Source organism: Haliotis rufescens, unplaced genomic scaffold, assembly GCF_023055435.1.
Source record: "Haliotis rufescens isolate VD_foot unplaced genomic scaffold, xgHalRufe1.0.p SCAF_4, whole genome shotgun sequence".
NCBI classification, from domain to species: domain Eukaryota; kingdom Metazoa; phylum Mollusca; class Gastropoda; order Lepetellida; family Haliotidae; genus Haliotis; species Haliotis rufescens.
In genome coordinates this window covers 25496521-25515923 of record NW_025964112.1, presented here as the reverse complement: position 1 = coordinate 25515923, position 19403 = coordinate 25496521, and the positions used below count along the sequence as shown (strand labels likewise).

General features: G+C 41.2%; 1 protein-coding gene across 2 annotated transcripts in view; it reads left to right on the top strand.

Annotated features, from left to right (window-relative positions):
• The window catches only part of LOC124119775 (ubiquitin-like modifier-activating enzyme 5), a 61830-nt gene extending 46438 nt beyond the window's left edge, over positions 1 to 15392 (top strand). For both annotated transcript variants that reach the window (XM_046482408.2, XM_046482409.2), the window contains exons 7-12: positions 1329 to 1433; positions 4711 to 4838; positions 5114 to 5249; positions 8559 to 8634; positions 11176 to 11288; positions 13559 to 15392. In XM_046482408.2, the coding sequence (XP_046338364.1) occupies positions 1329 to 1433; positions 4711 to 4838; positions 5114 to 5249; positions 8559 to 8634; positions 11176 to 11288; positions 13559 to 13636 (636 nt within the window). In that variant the 3' untranslated portion in view covers positions 13637 to 15392. The remainder of the gene's footprint in view (positions 1 to 1328; positions 1434 to 4710; positions 4839 to 5113; positions 5250 to 8558; positions 8635 to 11175; positions 11289 to 13558) is intronic.
• Positions 15393 to 19403: the final 4011 nt, after the last annotated feature.

The following is a 19403-nucleotide window of genomic DNA, read 5'->3' as shown; positions in this document are numbered from 1 at the left end:
CGTCCTTCCGTCCGTCCGTCCGAGCTTTTGTATGGCCCATAACTTTTTAACCATGCACCCTAGCTTCACTAAACCTTCTACACACATTTAACACAAAGAGTACTTGTGCCTTTTGCTAGTTTGAAGATTCTGAACTTTTTAATTATTGCCGTTTCCATGGAAACATTAAGAAACTTAAACTTTTAGGGAGGGTGTTTTGTACGGCCTATATCTTTTTAACTATGCACCCTAGCTTCACCAAACTTTCTACAAACATTAACAACAATGAGTACTTGTGCCTTTTGCTAGTTTGAAGATTCTGAATTTTTTTATTTTTGCCGTTTCCATGGAATCATGGTGAAACATAAATTTTGGGTAGAGTTTTTGTACGATCCATGTTTTCAATATTATGTATCCTAGCTTCAGCAAACTTGCTACATTAACCACTATGATTGTTTTTTATCTTTTATGAGATTCTGAAAGTTTTCTCTTTTGCTGTTTTCATGGAAACATGATGGAATTTAGAAATTTTGATGACTGGTTTTGTATAGCTCATGGGGTTACAAAGGAAATGGCAGTTCCTCTGACTTAAAGCAATAGGTATATTTCATTAATTAACAAACTATCTACTATTTGTTGTTGACCAGCGGGGATAATTTGTTGCTAAACTATCCATTACTTATTCTGGCTCACATGTATTGCATGACTACCCATCACTTATTCTGGCACAGACTTATTTCATGACTATCCATCTGTTATTCTGGTTCATACATCTGTTGCATGCCTATCCATCTATTATTCTGGTTCATATATCTGTTGCATGCCTATCCATCTATTATTCTGGTTCATATATATGTTGCATGCCTATCCATCTATTATTCTGGTTCATATATCTGTTACATGACTATCCATCTATTATTCTGGTTCATATATCTGTTGCATGCCTATCCATCTATTATTCTGGTTCATATATCTGTTGCATGACTATCCATCTATTATTCTGGTTCATATATCTGTTGCATGACTATCCATCTATTATTCTGGTTCATATATCTGTTGCATAACTATCCATCTATTATTCTGGTCAAAACTTATTGCATGACTATTCATCTGTTATTCTGGCTCACACGTGTAACACAACTATCCATCTGTTATTCTGGCTCACACTTATAACTATTCATCTGTTATTCTGGTTCAGACATCTGTTGCATAAGTATCCATCTGTTTTTCTGGCTTATTAAGACGTGTTGTCTATTATTATAGGTCAAGTGTGTGTGGCATGCCTGTTAATGATCCAAATTTTGTATTTGAAAAGACTTTTTCAGGAGCTGATTTATGTGATGTTGCAGGCATGTAATGAAGTTGGTCAGACATGGATTGAGGCAGGAGTGAGTGAGAATGCTGTGTCAGGACATATACAGGTCATTGTGCCAGGGGAGACATCATGTTTTGCTGTAAGACACTTCATGACTACTTGCATGTAGAACCAAGAAGATCTGGGTACAGAATAGGTCTTCAGCAACCAATGCTTGCTGTAAGAGGCGACTTTGCTGGTCATAAGAGGTGACTAACAGGATTGGGTAGTCAGGCTTGCTGACTTGGTTGATGCATGTCATCGTATCCCGATTGTGAGGATCGATGCTCTTGATGTCAATCACTGGATTGTCTGGTCCAGACTCGATTATCTACAGAACGCTGTCATGTAGCTCTAATGTTGCTGAGTGCGGCGTTAAACAACAAACAAAAAGAGAAGAAGGAGAAGAAGTAAACATGTGATTCTATACTTCTAATAAACATGTAGCAGGCCTAAAAAGTCATCTGAGCTTACTGTGTTTACATCTCAAACTTTTTTCCAATGGCCATTATTTTCATGTAGATTTAAATTTCAACTCAAGAATCTTCAAATCTTTGAACATACCATATGCAATGTTAAAAGTATACTTGAATAGATAGGTTGATAAACAGCCTACAAAGTTTTACAAATCCTGTCACCTGCTCCATATTTGGTGATCCTGTCCCCTGCTCTCGTACTTGTGATCCTGTCCCCAACTCCAGTACTTGTGATCCTGTCCCCTGCTCTCGTACTTGTGATCCTGTTCCCTACTCTGTACCTGCTCCAGTACTTGTGATCCTGTCCCCGGCTCCATTACTTGTGATCCTGTCCCCAACTCCAGTACTTGTGATCCTGTTCCCTGCTCCAGTACTTGTGATCCTGTTCCCTACTCTATACCTGCTTCAGTACTTGTGATCCTGTTCCCTACTCTATACCTGTTCCAGTACTTGTGATCCTGTTCCCTACTCTGTACCTGCTCCAGTACTTGTGATCCTGTCCCCTGCTCCAGTACTTGTGATCCTGTTCCCTGCTCCAGTACTTGTGATCATGTTCCCTACTCTATACCTGGTCCAGTACTTGTGATCCTGTTCCCTACTCTGTACCTGTTCCAGTACTTGTGATCCTGTTCCCTACTCTGTACCTGCTCCAGTACTTGTGATCCTGTCCCCTGCTCCAGTACTTGTGATCCTGTCCCCTGCTCCAGTACTTGTGATCCCGTCTCCTAATCTATACCTGCTCCAGTATTTGTGATCCTGTTCTCTACTCTATACCTGCTCCAGTATTTGTGATCCTGTTCCCTACTCTATACCTGCTCCAGTACTTGTGATCCCATCCCCTACTCTATACCTGCTCCAGTATTTGTGATCCTGTCTCCTACTCTATACCTGCTCCAGTATTTGTGATCCTGTCTCCTAATCTATACCTGCTCCAGTATTTGTGATCCTGTTCCCTACTCTATACCTGCTCCAGTACTTGTGTTCCTGTCCCCTGTTCCAGTACTTGTGATCCTGTCCCCTGCTCCAGTACATATGATCCTGTCCCCAATTCCAGTACTTGTGATCCTGTTCCCTGCTCCAGTACTTGTGATCCTGTCCCCAACTCTGTACCTGTTCCAGTACTTGTGATCATGTTCCCTACTCTGTACCTGCTCCAGTACTTGTGATCCTGTTCCCTACTCTGTACCTGCTCCAGTACTTGTGATCCTGTTCCCTACTCTATACCTGTTCCAGTACTTGTGATCCTGTTCCCTACTCTGTACCTGCTCCAGTACTTGTGATCCTGTCCCCTGCTCCAGTACTTGTGATCCTGTTCCCTGCTCCAGTACTTGTGAACATGTTCCCTACTCTATACCTGCTCCAGTACTTGTGATCCTGTTCCCTACTCTGTACCTGCTCCAGTACTTGTGATCCTGTTCCCTACTCTGTACCCGCTCCAGTATTTGTGATCCCTTCCCCTACTCTATACCTACTCCAGTACTTGTGATCCTGTCCCCTACTCTATACCTACTCCAGTACTTGTGATCCCATCCCCTACACAAAACCTACTCCAGTATTTGTGATCCCATCCCCTACTCTATACCTGCTCCAGTATTTGTGATCCTGTTCCCTACTCTATACCTGCACCAGTACTTGTGATCCTGTTCCCTACTCTATACCCGTTCCAGTATTTGTGATCCTGTTCCCTACTCTATACCTGCTCCAGTACTTGTGATCCTGTCCCCTACTCTATACCTGTTCCAGTATTTGTGATCCTGTTCCCTACTCTATACTTGCTCCAGTACTTGTGATCCCATCCCCTACTCTATACCTGCTCCAGTATTTGTGATCCTGTTCCCTACTCTATACCTGCTCCAGTACTTGTGATCCTGTTCCCTACTCTATACCTGCTCCAGTATTCGTGATCCTGTTCTCTACTCTATCTCTGCTCCAGTACTTGTGATCCCATCCCCTACTCTATACCTGCTCTAGTATTTGTGATCCTGTCTCCTACCCTTTACCTGCTCCAGTATTTGTGATCTTGTTCCCTACTCTATACCTGCTCCAGTATTTGTGATCCTGTTCCCTACTCTATACCTGCTCCAATACTTGTGATCCCATCCCCTACTCTATACCTGCTCCAGTACTTTTGATCCTGTTCCCTACTCTATACCTGCTCCAGTACTTGTGATCCTGTTCCCTGCTCTATACCTGCTCCAGTACTTGTGATCCTGTCTCCTACTCTATACCTGCTCCAGTGTTTGTGATCCTGTCTCCTACTCTATACCTGCTCAAGTATTTGTGATCCTGTTCCCTACTCTATACCTGCTCCAGTACTTGTGATCCCATCCCCTACTCTATACCTGCTCCAGTACTTGTGATCCCATCCCCTACTCTATACCTGCTCCAGTATTTGTGATCCTGTCTCCTACCCTATACCTGCTCCAGTATTTGTGATCCTGTCTCCTACTCTATACCTGCTCCAGTATTTGTGATCCTGTTCCCTACTCTATACCTGCTCCAGTACTTGTGATCCCATCCCCTACTCTATACCTGCTCCAGTACTTGTGATCCTGTTCCCTACTCTATACCTGCTCCAGTACTTGTGATCCTGTTCCCTACTCTATACCTGCTCCAGTACTTGTGATCCTGTCTCCTACTCTATACCTGCTCCAGTGTTTGTGATCCTGTCTCCTACTCTATACCTGCTCCAGTATTTGTGATCCTGTTCCCTACTCTATACCTGCTCCAGTACTTGTGATCCCATCCCCTACTCTATACCTGCTCCAGTACTTGTGATCCTGTTCCCTACTCTATACCTGGATCATGACTTGTGATTCTATCCTCTGTTCAGTCTTATAGTTTGGTATTGGTCTGTAATTAGTTGTGTACTGCTAAGATAAGTGTGTGTTACTGGTGCAGTGTGCTCCCCCATTGGTTGTGGCAACCAACACTGATGAAAAGACTTTGAAGAGAGAGGGTGTGTGTGCAGCCAGCCTTCCCACCACAATGGCAATTGTTGCTGGATTTCTCGTGCAGAATACACTCAAGTTAGTACTGTTCTCAAGTTAGTAGTGTATTCAGTATGGCAGTATATCAAAACAATAGGTTTTACTGTGGCAGTTTAGTGAATCTGACATACTGATAAAAACACTGTGAATAATTGTCCTACACTAACATACAAAGGAAATAAAGTAAGTGTGAATGAAATGTCGAAACATGTTTTCAATTAGGAATTAACAATGTATAATCTCATAATGTAGCACTTTTATTGAAGTTAAAGATTGACAAGAATAAATGCCAGTACATGATAAAATTGTTGCAGATATTTGTTGAAGTTTGGTGAAGTGACATACTACCTTGGTTACAATGCACTCCAAGACTTCTTCCCCACCATGACAATGAGGCCTAACCCCCAGTGTGATGATAGCCACTGCAGGAGACAACAGAAGCTTTATCAGGTACAGGAGGATTTTCACAACATTGTGTGCATATTGTTTATGACTATATGGGCTAGATATACATCCTATGAGATTTCACATGGGTCTGCATGTAAGAGATAGCGCGTGTGTTTCCAAGTAGAAATAATCAATCATGAGATTGGCTGAAAATAGGGGTCATGGTGCACCGTGAAGTGCACAGCACTTTGATATTCATGCAGCTTGAATTATACAACCTTTTGTTTCAAAGTTGTACCTCATTAGACATGTGTTTCCCCAAAAAAAGACATCATGTCATTAAACCTGAAGTGCATGTACCACATTCACACCATGCACCAATAAGCCTCCCATGCTCCATTTCTACATGAATCTGTAGTACCCATTACAAGCTCTCTTACCAAGTGGGAAACTTTAAATGACAATCCATATTTTGTCGTATATAATGCACATGTTTTACAGAATATACAGCTGTTGTGCATGATATACAACGGTAGTTCTAGGAAACAAAGGTAAAATATTTGGCAATGTGATTGCATTTGGACTGGACTTTTATAGTCAGTTAACTCCCTTGTGTGTATATATATATATATATATATATATATATATATATATATATATATATATATATATGCTTGCTTGCATTATTAAACATTGCATTTATATCAACAAAAAGACATTTTGGATAGCAGAAATACCAACTTAGACATACGCTGAAAACAAACAACTTTGTATTCCACATCACTGTTTATTGAGCAGCACTTGTAACAAGTATATAAACATGTCATTACACCCTTGAATTGTCACTGCTGGGGTCAAGACAAGAGTTCTACTCACTTATGTCTTTGTTCTTTGCGACTGTGTCAAAGGCCGACACGAGCCAGTGTGCATGTATTGTTTTAGCGAAAGTACTCTACTCAGCGCTAATAAGCAGTGCTATTTGGTGTGTTGTGTGTGATTGGATTAATGTAAGGTTGGATTAAGGTGACGATTCTCCTGTAAACCTGACAGAGGACATTTTCTTTAGATGCTTGAGAGGAGGGGGGTGTCGCATTCATATTGAGTCGCATATTTGGCAAGGGACCAGCGATCATATATTCTTTTGGAGACACATTAATTTCACGATTTACATTAAATATATATGTATGTATTCCTACTTCATTACTGCCAACTATCTTGGATACTAGATGCCATATCCTCCCAGTCCCTCTGGTGTATACATTACAAGATGCACTCACACACTATAGCTGTGGTGTACTGTAATCCATACACTTACCACCTGGGCCAACAGGCACATATACTATAGTTGTGGTGTACTGTAATCCATACACTCACCACCTGGGCCAACAGGCACATATACTATAGCTGTGGTGTACTCTAATCCATACACTCACCACCTGGGCCAACAGGCACATATACTATAGCTGTGGTGTACTGTAATCCATACACTCACCACCTGGGCCAACAGGCACATATACTATAGTTGTAGTGTACTGTAATCCATACACTCACCACCTGGGCCAACAGGCACATATACTATAGCTGTGGTGTACTCTAATCCATACACTCACCTCCTGGGCCAACAGGCACATATACTATAGTTGTAGTGTACTGTAATCCATACACTCACCACCTGGGCCAACAGGCACATATACTATAGTTGTAGTGTACTGTAATCCATACACTCACCACCTGGGCCAACAGGCACATATACTATAGCTGTGGTGTACTGTAATCCATACACTCACCACCTGGGCCAACAGGAACATATACTATAGCTGTGGTGTACTCTAATCCATACACTCACCACCTGGGCCAACAAGCACATATACTATAGCTGTGGTGTACTGTAATCTATACACTCACCACCTGGGCCAACAAGCACATATACTATAGCTGTGGTGTACTCTAATCCATACACTCACCACCTGGGCCAACAGGCACATATACTATAGCTGTGGTGTACTGTAATCCATACACTCACCTCCTGGGCCAACAAGCACATATACTATAGCTGTGGTGTACTGTAATCCATACACTCACCTCCTGGGCCAACAAGCACATATACTATAGCTGTGGTGTACTGTAATCCATACACTCACCACCTGGGCCAACAGGAACATATACTATAGCTGTGGTGTACTGTAATCCATACACTCACCACCTGGGCAAACAAGCACATATACTATAGCTGTGGTGTACTCTAATCCATACACTCACCTCCTGGGCCAACAGGAACATATACTTTAGCTGTGGTGTACTGTAATCCATACACTCACCCCCTGGGCCAACAGGAACATATACTATAGCTGTGGTGTACTCTAATCCAGACACTCACCACCTGGGCCAACAGGCACATATACTATAGTTGTGGTGTACTGTAATCCATACACTCACCACCTGGGCCAACAAGCACATATACTATAGCTGTGGTGTACTCTAATCCATACACTCACCTCCTGGGCCAACAGGAACATATACTATAGCTGTGGTGTACTGTAATCCATACACTCACCCCCTGGGCCAACAGGAACATATACTATAGCTGTGGTGTACTCTAATCCATACACTCACCACCTGTGCCAACAGGCACATATACTATAGTTGTGGTGTACTGTAATCTATACACTCACCCCCTGGGCCAACAAGCACATATACTATAGTTGTGGTGTACTGTAATCCATACACTCACCTCCTGGGCCAACAGGCACATATACTATAGCTGTGGTGTACTCTAATCCATACACTCACCACCTGGGCCAACAGGCACATATACTATAGTTGTGGTGTACTGTAATCTATACACTCACCACCTGGGCCAACAGGCACATATACTATAGTTGTAGTGTACTGTAATCCATACACTCACCACCTGGGCCAACAGGCACATATACTATAGCTGTGGTGTACTCTAATCCATACACTCACCTCCTGGGCCAACAGGAACATATACTATAGTTGTGGTGTACTGTAATCCATACACTCACCACCTGGGCCAACAGGCACATATACTATAGCTGTGGTGTACTCTAATCCATACACTCACCACCTGGGCCAACAGGCACATATACTATAGTTGTAGTGTACTGTAATCCATACACTCACCACCTGGGCCAACAGGCACATATACTATAGCTGTGGTGTACTCTAATCCATACACTCACCACCTGGGCCAACAGGCACATATACTTTAGTTGTAGTGTACTGTAATCCATACACTCACCACCTGGGCCAACAGGCACATATACTATAGCTGTGGTGTACTCTAATCCATACACTCACCTCCTGGGCCAACAAGGACATTTATTATGTATTTTTGTTGCCTTTCTGCAGGAAAGAGAAGAACTAAAACCGAAGGAAGAGAAAAAGGAGATGAAGGTTGAAGAGATTATCCATGAGGATGACTGGGGTATGTTCCACTCAGTAGTATAAGTATTGACAGTTCTGCCGCAACTCCACTGGAACCAGATTAGGAGTGCAATACCTAATCTTTCTATGCTTATTATTGAAGTCTTGTTCGGAGATGTACCGGTAGATGCCTTCGAAATATTACCAGGTCTATCGATTAAATGGCTCAAGAAACACGAGCGTCGATGTTGCAGTATTATTCATATTGGAGCATCACCCGTTGCAACCCTTGAGGGGGTCCAAATTATTAAAAGTGACAGCATTTCTCTTACTAAGATATTCTTGCCGTATAATATTCATTTGATAAGGTTGATGTATACTCTCAAAACATTTAAGCAAGATCAATTAAAGACTATTATATGACCGTAATATACACTATGAGTTTATATCCGGCGCTCGATGAGGCATTTGAAAAGATGGATACTGTTGATGGATTTTGATTACATCAAATAAGCGACATAAAACATCGCATAGCCGTGAATGCTCTGGACGGAGTTGACACCGTGCTTGTAACAGCTGGAATGGGACTCGGTGTAGCCGGTGTTGGTTTATTATCAACTATAATCGCCACGCCTATCGTACTTGGTATGGAAGTGGCAGCCAGAGTCTCAGGACTGGCAGGAATAGCGATAAAATTTATTTCTCATAAGTTGCAAAAGAAAGCATTAAAACATGATAATGTTCGGATACTTGCCGAAGCAAAGTTGAACAGCATTGAGGATCATATTTCAACAGCACTGGCTAATTGTAAGATATCCGAGGATGAGTTTCGTGTAGTGTTGTCAGAACTAACCAAATACAATGCAATGAAGAAGGAGATTCGATCCAATTCTCATGAGACCAGTGGTATTAGTGAAGACGAGAAAAAAAAGTTCATAGAACAGGGGAGACAACAAGCGCATCAATTATTCCGTGCCAAAACCAAAGAACTGGTTGGAGATTGAAAATAGATTGTTTGATCACATTTAAATGAATGCTTACATAAGTCTATAATAATGTCAACAAAACATTTATGCTCAGGGACATAATTATAAAATGGAGAGAATTACCATAAGGTATATATTATATCAGTAATGTCAAACCGACCAAATACGGTCATCAATTGTTTCTTTCCAATTTCGAAAAAGAGTATATAGTCTGGTCTAGTAAAATGAATGAAGAACTTAGTAAAAATGTTGAATATCACTTTGTTCAAAATAATGGTATGCGTATGAGTAAAAACAATAGAGAATATTTTCATTACAATTTAGTTTAATCTCATGACAATCTTTGAATCGCATCATCATTTTTGCATAGAAAATTCCCTCTGTAGTATAGTAATTGGGTATAAATCTGGCTCCAATGGAGTTGCGGCAGAACTGTCATTACTTATCAGTGATCAGTGATAGTGTCCTGACAGGGGTATGTGTCTCTCTCATTAACTGTAGCAGATCTGTGATAGTGTCCTGACAGGGGTATGTGTCTCTCTCATTAACTGTAGCAGATCAGTGATAGAGAGTCCTGACAGGGGTATGTGTCTCTCTCATTAACTGTAGCAGATCAGTGAAAGTGTCCTGACAGGGGTATGTGTCTCTCTCATTAACTGTAGCAGATCAGTGATAGAGAGTTCTGACAGGGGTATGTGTCTCTCTCATTAACTGTAGCAGATCAGTGATAGAGAGTTCTGACAGGGGTATGTGTCTCTCTCATTAACTGTAGCAGATCAGTGATAGAGAGTCCTGACAGGGGTATGTGTCTCTCTCATTAACTGTAGCAGATCAGTGAAAGTGTCCTGACAGGGGTATGTGTCTCTCTCATTAACTGTAGCAGATCAGTGATAGAGAGTTCTGACAGGGGTATGTGTCTCTCTCATTAACTGTAGCAGATCAGTGAAAGTGTCCTGACAGGGGTATGTGTCTCTCTCATTAACTGTAGCAGATCAGTGATAGAGAGTTCTGACAGGGGTATGTGTCTCTCTCATTAACTGTAGCAGATCAGTGAAAGTGTCCTGACAGGGGTATGTGTCTCTCTCATTAACTGTAGCAGATCAGTGATAGAGAGTTCTGACAGGGATATGTGTCCCTCTCATTAACTGTAGCAGATCAGTGAAAGTGTCCTGACAGGGGTATGTGTCTCTCTCATTAACTGTAGCAGATCAGTGATAGAGAGTTCTGACAGGGGTATGTGTCTCTCTCATTAACTGTAGCAGATCAGTGAAAGTGTCCTGACAGGGGTATGTGTCTCTTTCATTAACTGTAGCAGATCAGTGATAGAGAGTTCTGACAGGGGTATGTGTCTCTCTCATTAACTGTAGCAGATCAGTGAAAGTGTCCTGACAGGGGTATGTGTCTCTCTCATTAACTGTAGCAGATCAGTGATAGTGTCCTTACAGGGGTATGTGTCTCTCTCATTAAATGTAGCAGATCAGTGATAGTGTCCTCACAGGGATATGTGTCTCTCTCATTAACTGTAGCAGATCAGTGAAAGTGTCCTGACAGGAGTATATTTGTCTCTTATTAACTGTAGCAACATTTTTGTAAAATATCATAATTTGTTAATTTAGGAATAGAGTTGGTTTCTGAGACAACAGAGGCAGAATTGCAAGCTGCAGAGGGCTCAGTACCAGAACTGACCAAGGGTGTTACAGTTGCATATACAAAACCTGCCCAAAACCAGGTTAGTAATACCAGGAAGAAACATGATGAATAGTCATTTTAGCTCAAGTGAAAGTCAAGAGAATTTTGTTGTGGCACAGTTTTCATCCATTCATCCATTGTAAACTTTTCCATTTTTGACATCTCCTCTAAGAAACACAAGGTCTTGAAAGATGAAACATGGTTGATCACAGCTATCGCAACAGTAGTCGGATCCAAGTTTATAACATGCACGCTAGCTATGTCAGCCATATTGAAAATGTTTACCCACCTATGGCCTTAACATGACCCTTTTGTGCCAAGAAATTCTGTTTGTCCTTCCTAAACATGACCCTTTTGTGCCAAGAAATTCTGTTTGTCCTTCCATCCTTCCTAACTTGGTGAACCCTTTTTATACCTATAGGAGGTGCAGTGCAAATTTTGATTTTGATAAGTTGATTTTCTGAGAAAAGATTGCTCTTTTAATGTTTTGAACTTAGAAATATGTTGTACTAGGGGTTGGGAATATTAGTTAGCCCTGCTCACTTTTTGTCTTGTTTTACTAGTTTCACAAAGTTTAAATCTTGTGTATTATATCCAAGAAATGGCCTGTGAAGGGGACTATGCTTGTCGTAAGAGGCGACTTATGGGATCGGGTGGTTTGGCTCGCTGACCTGGTTGATACATGTCATTGCAACCCAATTGTGTGACTCCAGACTCGATTATTTATGTAACACCGGCATTTAGCTGAAATATTGCTCAGTGTGGCGTTAAACAACAAACAAACAAACAATCCAAGAACTGGTGTCCCTTGAGAGAGCTCACAGAATTCAAACCATCATGGCCACCACAACAACCTTATTTGAAATGGCCGATGATCTACAGAGCCTTGTTACTGTTGTTTCCAGATTCAGTTAATTTCAAATCAATACAATTACATTGAAGGTAATTGAAATGAACCTATTACTTATGGTCTATAAAATGAATACCCCCAATTAGCTGAGAATTAAGCAATTAGCTGAGAATTAAGCCTGCATGCACAGTGATCTGTTTTCAGCCCGGTGGTGCTAAGTTAGTTGAGTTAGCTACATAAGTGCCACCCTCTCATCATCCTATAGTCTTCATGATATATACTTAATTTAAATCCTCCATTATCATGTCTGGTTGTGCTCATCATATGTTGTCCTCCTTGTCTGCATTTGAATGTCAGCCAACTAACAAATTCAACTTTGATACCCTTTGTGATTTATTTCCCTTTCGCCTCCGGGATCTAGTGGTAGAGCATCTGCCTGGAGAGCAGAAGGTCAGGGGTTTGAATGCTCGACTGCATTATACCAAAAGACTTTGAAAGAGGGTACTTGTGGTTACCCTGCATTGTGCTTGGCATTATAGAGGCTAAAACACACACACACACACACACACACACACACACACAAACACACACACACACACACACACCACACACACACACACACACACACACACACACACACACACACACACACACACACACACACACACACACACACACACACACACACACAGAGCTATGCACTAATTTTGGATGCAATGTTAATTTCACCTCACCTCTCTACCTTCATATTAACTTCCCCCTATCTATTGTTATATATGTGCACCACTTCGCATTACTGTTAAGCATCTTTGACACCTGTCAGATGCTACCTTACTTCTGATTGGCCCCTTGGTCCACTTCCTGTCCACCTTCCTGTCTCATCTGCCCTCCTCGTGCATTGTGCAGGAACTCTTGATGGAGAGAGGACTCTTGTTAACAGCGACCCTCCCATTATCCTTGTTATCTGATTAAGAATAAGACTTCACCATCACCATCCAGATCTGCCTTATGTTTTACCTAACAGCCCAGTGGCTGGACATACCATTACTAAACGTAGCATGCCGATGAAGCAGCCATAAAACTTTCTTGTCCCGTGATGGGATTCAAACTACACTGACAAGGTAAGGATGTCATCTGTGGGATGACTCCATGCCCTGCTACATGTTCATCAGTTGTCAGACCAGAGGAGTATGTCCCTAATTGATGTGTAGTCAACTCTTTGAAATGGGTACTAATTATCACCTGTTTGTTGTTATTAGGGTCTGTTATAGAAAAGTTCAATTCAATAGAAAAAAGTTCATTAGAAACTTGATTAGTATAAGACTATTAATTTTCTTTGCAACCTATTGCTTTGTCATATGTTAGGATGCTAACTTGACTCTGAATGAATGTGCCATTACGATACAAGGTTATTCTTGCCATCATGGTAAGGGAAGTAACTCTTATTGCTTTGTTTCCAGATGTCGGACAACAAATCAACGGTTGGTGCAACAGAGAAGAGTCTAGAGGATCTAATGAAGGAAATGAAGGGATTATAGCAGTGTGGCTATTTTCACTTGCACCTTGATTTTGAAGGCATCTGTACAACAGATATTCTTGAATCTTTTTTGTTCACAAATATCCTTAAACTGGACACAATCCATCTTGAAATACCTTGCTGTCTTCTGAAGAGTTAGGTGATAGGACTATTTCCAAGAAGTGTGGTCAAAGTTATCAAACAAACAACAAATGTGTGTGGTAGCTCCTATCATGTTTGCATATGTTGTTAGTATTTATATGAATATATGTAGTGTAGAAATTAGTTGGAAGCTGTGATAAAATGTCAAGGTTTAATATGTATTTTGATCAACAAGAAGAGGTATTTCTGCTGTAGGTCACTGTTTGCTGATCTCTAGATAGTTTTGTGGGAGCAGATCTTGTGGTGCTTGTTTGACCTACCAAATGATTATCCTCCAAGTGTTTCAGACTGGTCAGCAGAACTGATTAATGTCTACAACATATATTCTTTTCCATGAACGTGTTTTGGCTCAAATTATGTGTATCGTGTTATCATTGTATACATTTGATTTGTTATATAACACAATGTAAGGAGCAGTATATGTTAGAGTGTTAGATCAAACTGACAAACTGACAAACTGACAGGGGTGCTTGGGTACTAGGACTTTAAACTGACCACTCCAAGGAATATGACAAATATTGTAGTTGCTCTCATATCTTTGCAGCTAGTGTGCCAAACAAACCTCATTGTCTGACCCACATCATCCAGCAACCCTGTCTTCTGGACACTCTCTGTAAAATCTTCATCTAGATTAGCAAGGTTTCACTGTTCAAAAATATCTACAACTATTTGTGTGTGCTACATGTAGTGTCTACATGTGGCCAGTCTGTACCACTATTGGTATGTGCTACATGTAGTGTCTATATGTGGCCTGTCTGTACCACTACTGGTGTGTGGGCGGTCAGGTAGCCTAGTGGTTAAAGCGTTGGCTCGTCACGCCGAAGACCCGGGTTCGATTCCCGACATGGGTACAGTGTGTGAAGCCCATTTCTGGTGTCTCCCGCCGTGATATTGCTGGAATATTGCTAAAAGCGGCGTAAAACCATACTCACTCACTCACTCACTACTGGTGTGTGCTACATGTAGTGTCTACATGTGGCCTGTCTGTACCACTATTGGTGTGTGCTACATGTAGTGTCTACATGTGGCCTGTCTGTACCACTATTGGTGTGTGCTACATGTAGTGTCTACATGTGGCCTGTCTGTACCACTACTGGTGTGTGCTACATGTAGTGTCTACATGTGGCCTGTCTGTACCACTATTGGTGTGTGCTACATGTAGTATCTACATGTGGCCTATTTATACTAGTCAGGATAAGATAATCAGTATGGTCTGGGGAATGATATAGGAAATGGTCAAGATCATTAGTTACAAAATACTTACTATAAAGATTGTGGTTATTAATCCCCTCCAGCAAAACTTGGTCTGTACTTTCTCAAGGATGTGGCCCATGAATGTTTGTTGTCTGGATCATTCCAGGGTGAACGTCAGCTTACAAGTATGTAGCTCACCTGATTGATGACATTCTTGTTCACTGACAAATTGTCAACAAACACATTATAAATAAATTCCAAGTCATTCCATGTCATTTGATTGGCTACTGCATCCTGATAAAATGATAATGGAAGGGGCGGGGCTTGTGTTGCGTTATTGTGCTGAACAGTGTTTCTGATTTTTTATTGTTGTCTACGTTTTTTGTGCATTAATGAATAATGATTAAATATGCAGTCAGAAATTATTATTGTTGACATATTTATTTATAAGTATTGACTTCAATGTTTCTTCTTTCTGGAAGTGTAACTTAAAAACCAGTGTGCACACTGTGTAAATCCACATTGGAAATTGAAGCAAGCTGACAACCACAATAAACATCATATACTCACTATTTCAAAGACTAATGAACTATGACTTTAGAAAATGGTACCATGAAAGTTTCTCTGGGTGTACATGTTAATCCCATGTTAATGTTTGTGTGATATTGCACGGATTAGACTAACATTGTAAATGTTTTGCAGCCTTGGTCTGCGCAGACCCTGTTTAATAACCGGATCCCTGGTGTTCTAAAAGAACAGCAGGCTGCTTCGTCTTCCACGGCTTCGCGGCATACGTTGGATCTGGTAGGGTCTCTGCACAGACGCCTGGGTGGTGCCCCTAAACGGAGTGCCCCTCAGGATGCTGCGGCCGGGAAGTCCAAGGGGTTGGTGTCTTCTTCCTCCGGGAAGAGGCCCTGGTAAGGGCAACCTGCCGCCCTTTCGGGGGAAGAAGGAACACTGGGGGAAGTCTAAGCCGTCTCCGGGACGGTAAGGGCTCCTCCAAAAAACTCTCACTTGCAATTTCCCTCTTTCCGACTGTTTAACCTGATCTAAGATTTAGTTCACAGGGATACTGTGTTTTCTTCCGCTGCGGCGACGAAATACCTATCCAGTGGGGCCGTTTGGAGTCACCAATGTTTGGCAAGACGATTGAGCCTTACGGTATGCGCTTGACAGTGCTTTGGTATTCCTATATGGTAAAGCCAAGCTGGGAGCATGCGCATCGAGCGCTTCCGCCTTGTTGTTTACTTCTGCTGGTCGGAAGGAACATGAGCGGTCAGGTTCGGGTTGTAGGTGCTCCCCACCACCTACTGTGGTAATCAGCCTCGGTATAACAAGTGGTAACGTATTACTTATTGTAATTTGTAGAAATTTCCTATTCGGAATATTCTATAGTAATATGTTACCACTCTGGCTGATGCCCGCCTGCCCGTCCCCTGAGCACTTGCTCTCGCTAGAGACAAGAGTAAAGGGTGTCACATGACAGCATAGGTGGCTAGGCACGTGCTACATGAGGTAATTGAGATCTCTGTGGAAGATTTCGCTATAAGAGCAGTTGTGGGAGACAACAGCCTACGTATAACATGTGGTAACGTATTACTATAGAATATTCCGAATAGGAAAATTCTACAATTATGTCATATGAACTACTCAAAAAAAGAAACGTCTACAAGACAGCTTTAAGAATTTTTCTTCTAATGCTTTTTCTAATGTCTATTATGCAGCTGTTCTCGACATCAGAACTTGTTAACATTGTTATATCATTCTCAGTTTCTTTGGAATATTTAACTTCCTGGAATGTAAATTCATATTGCATGTATCCTATTTCAGATCCTTCCACATCAAATATCATTTGCTATTATGTCAAAGGTCAAGTATCTTTAGCTGTTATGGAAAGTTTGTTGACATTAGATATCCTAAAATGGACTTCTTCCATATGGACAAGGGAAATTAGTTTGGCACATGAGAAGACAAGGTCATGAGATATCTTAATTTCACTGAAATGTTTTTGAATATATCTTCTCTTTAGTCTTTTTAGTTAGTGTGAAACTTCTTCAGCATGGGGTTCTGTTCCAGAAGGTTTTGTTCAAAATTAGACAAATGTCAAGGGGAGTGGTGAAGTTTTTGTGAGATGTGGTTGTATCATTGCCAGGTTTTTCGGCTTGGTAATCTCTACTGGTTTGAAACTTTATAAACAAATCCTACCACATGACATGTTTCTGGCATGTCTGACTTCTTTTCCGACCGGACGTGCATGCTGCTATGTTATGGTTTTGGTGTCTTGATACAGCTGCTTATGTTTTTACAACTTCTTGCATTAATGTATTGTGGGGGGTTTGAATGGAGCTAAGGAACAAGCAGAAAGTGGAAGAATCTGAAGGCTAGGTTTTGGAAGGAACAAGGTCATTCCCATCTTCCTGAGGCATGGAACTGACTATTTCTGGGCTTGACAGTGGCGGCTATTATGAGTGATGTTCCTTCTATGTCCCCCCACTATTAACCAATCAGATTCCACTTCTCATATCACTTGCATTTGCTTCAAGCAAAATGGTGGCGCCCAGTCAAGACGATCTGATCGATAATCAAAATCTATATTGTAATAAAAGGGGTCTTAGCTCCATAAGTGCATCAAATCATGTCAGCAACTTGATTAAAAACATGAAAAGGTGCGGGAAAATATCTGTTGACGCTGAGTTGACAAGATGCTTTGCAATCCAGCAATCGACCGAAATCTGCACCACAGTTCGGGAACTTGCTGTCGATTTCATTATGCAGTTTTTATTGGACTATGCATAGACTTGTTTGTCCAGCCAAAATAAAACTCCATAACTCCAGCCTAGTTTGCCACTGGGTCATTCCAGTCTAATGACACTTTCTCAACTGACAGCTGAAAGCTGGGAACGGGCCTTGCAGATAGATGGATGTTATTAAAGTTGCATGTTTTTAAGTAAACATCTTACCGTGAAGCCATTATTTAAATTTTATCTTTTATTTGTAATCAAAAGCATTTACCAAGCTCTTAATGGTAGTGCACACGATCTGTATTTTCAGCAATTTTATCCGGTAGACGACAGAAATTGCATTTTGTACAAATTTAGTTTTTAAATGCGGAATAAATTCTAAAACCAATACATCTGGTATTACTGCAGTCAAGAGAGGTCACACAATGAATCCAGCTGCCATGTAAATGGATTCCAAATGAGGATAGCTGCAATAAGTAAACACAGTTGGCACAATGCATAAGATATTTTGCATTTTATATTTTTTCACTCAAGATTGTTCTCACAATACCATCATACTGATTGGTGATACACAAGAACACCCTGAAACATCTGGTAATTCTGACACAAGAAATCATTTAATAACGATACATCTAGCAAAGCTGAGCTACATACTCAGCCCACAAAAACATGTCTAACAGGGTGAATTACATGCTCTACCCACAATGACTCATCTGCCAAAGTGTGTAACATTCTCTACCCACAATGACTCATCTGCCAAAATGTTACTGGTACATGCTCAACCCACAATGACTCATCTGCCAAAGTGTTACTGGTACATGCTCAACCCACAATGACTCATGTACCAAAGTGTGTTACATGCTTTACCCACAATGACTCATCTGCCAAAGTGTGTTACATGCTTTACCCACAATGACTCATGTACCAAAGTGTTACTGGTACATGCTCTACCCACAATGACTCATCTGCCAAAGTGTGTTACATACTCTACCCACAATGACTCATGTACCAAAGTGTGTTACATCCTCTACCTACAATGACTCATCTCCCAAAGTGTGTTACATGCTCAACCTACAATGACTCATGTACCAAAGTGTGTTACATCCTCTACCCACAATGCCTCATCTGCCAAAGTGTGTTACATGTTTTACCCACAATGACTCATCTGCCAAAGTGTGTTACATGCTTTACCCACAATGACTCATCTGCCAAAGTGTGTTACATGCTTTACCCACAATGACTCATCTGCCAAAGTGTGTTACATGCTTTACCCACAATGACTCATCTACCAAAATGTTACATGCTTTAGCCACAATGACTCATGTACCAAAGTGTGTTGCATACTTTACCCACAATGATTCATCTGCCAAAGTAAGTTACATGCTTTAGCCACAATGACTTATCTGCCAAAGTGTGTTACATGCTTTACCCACAATGACTCATCTGCCAAAGTGTTACTGGTACATGCTTTACCCACAATGACTCATCTGCAAAAGTGTTACTGGTACATGCTCTACCCACAATGACTCATGTACCAAAGTGTGTTACATCCTCTACCCACAATGACTCATGTACCAAAGTGTGTTACATGCTTTACCTACAATGCCTTATCTTCCAAAGTGTGTTACATGCTTTAGCCACAATGACTTATCTGCCAAAGTGTGTTGCATATTTTACCCACAATGACTCATC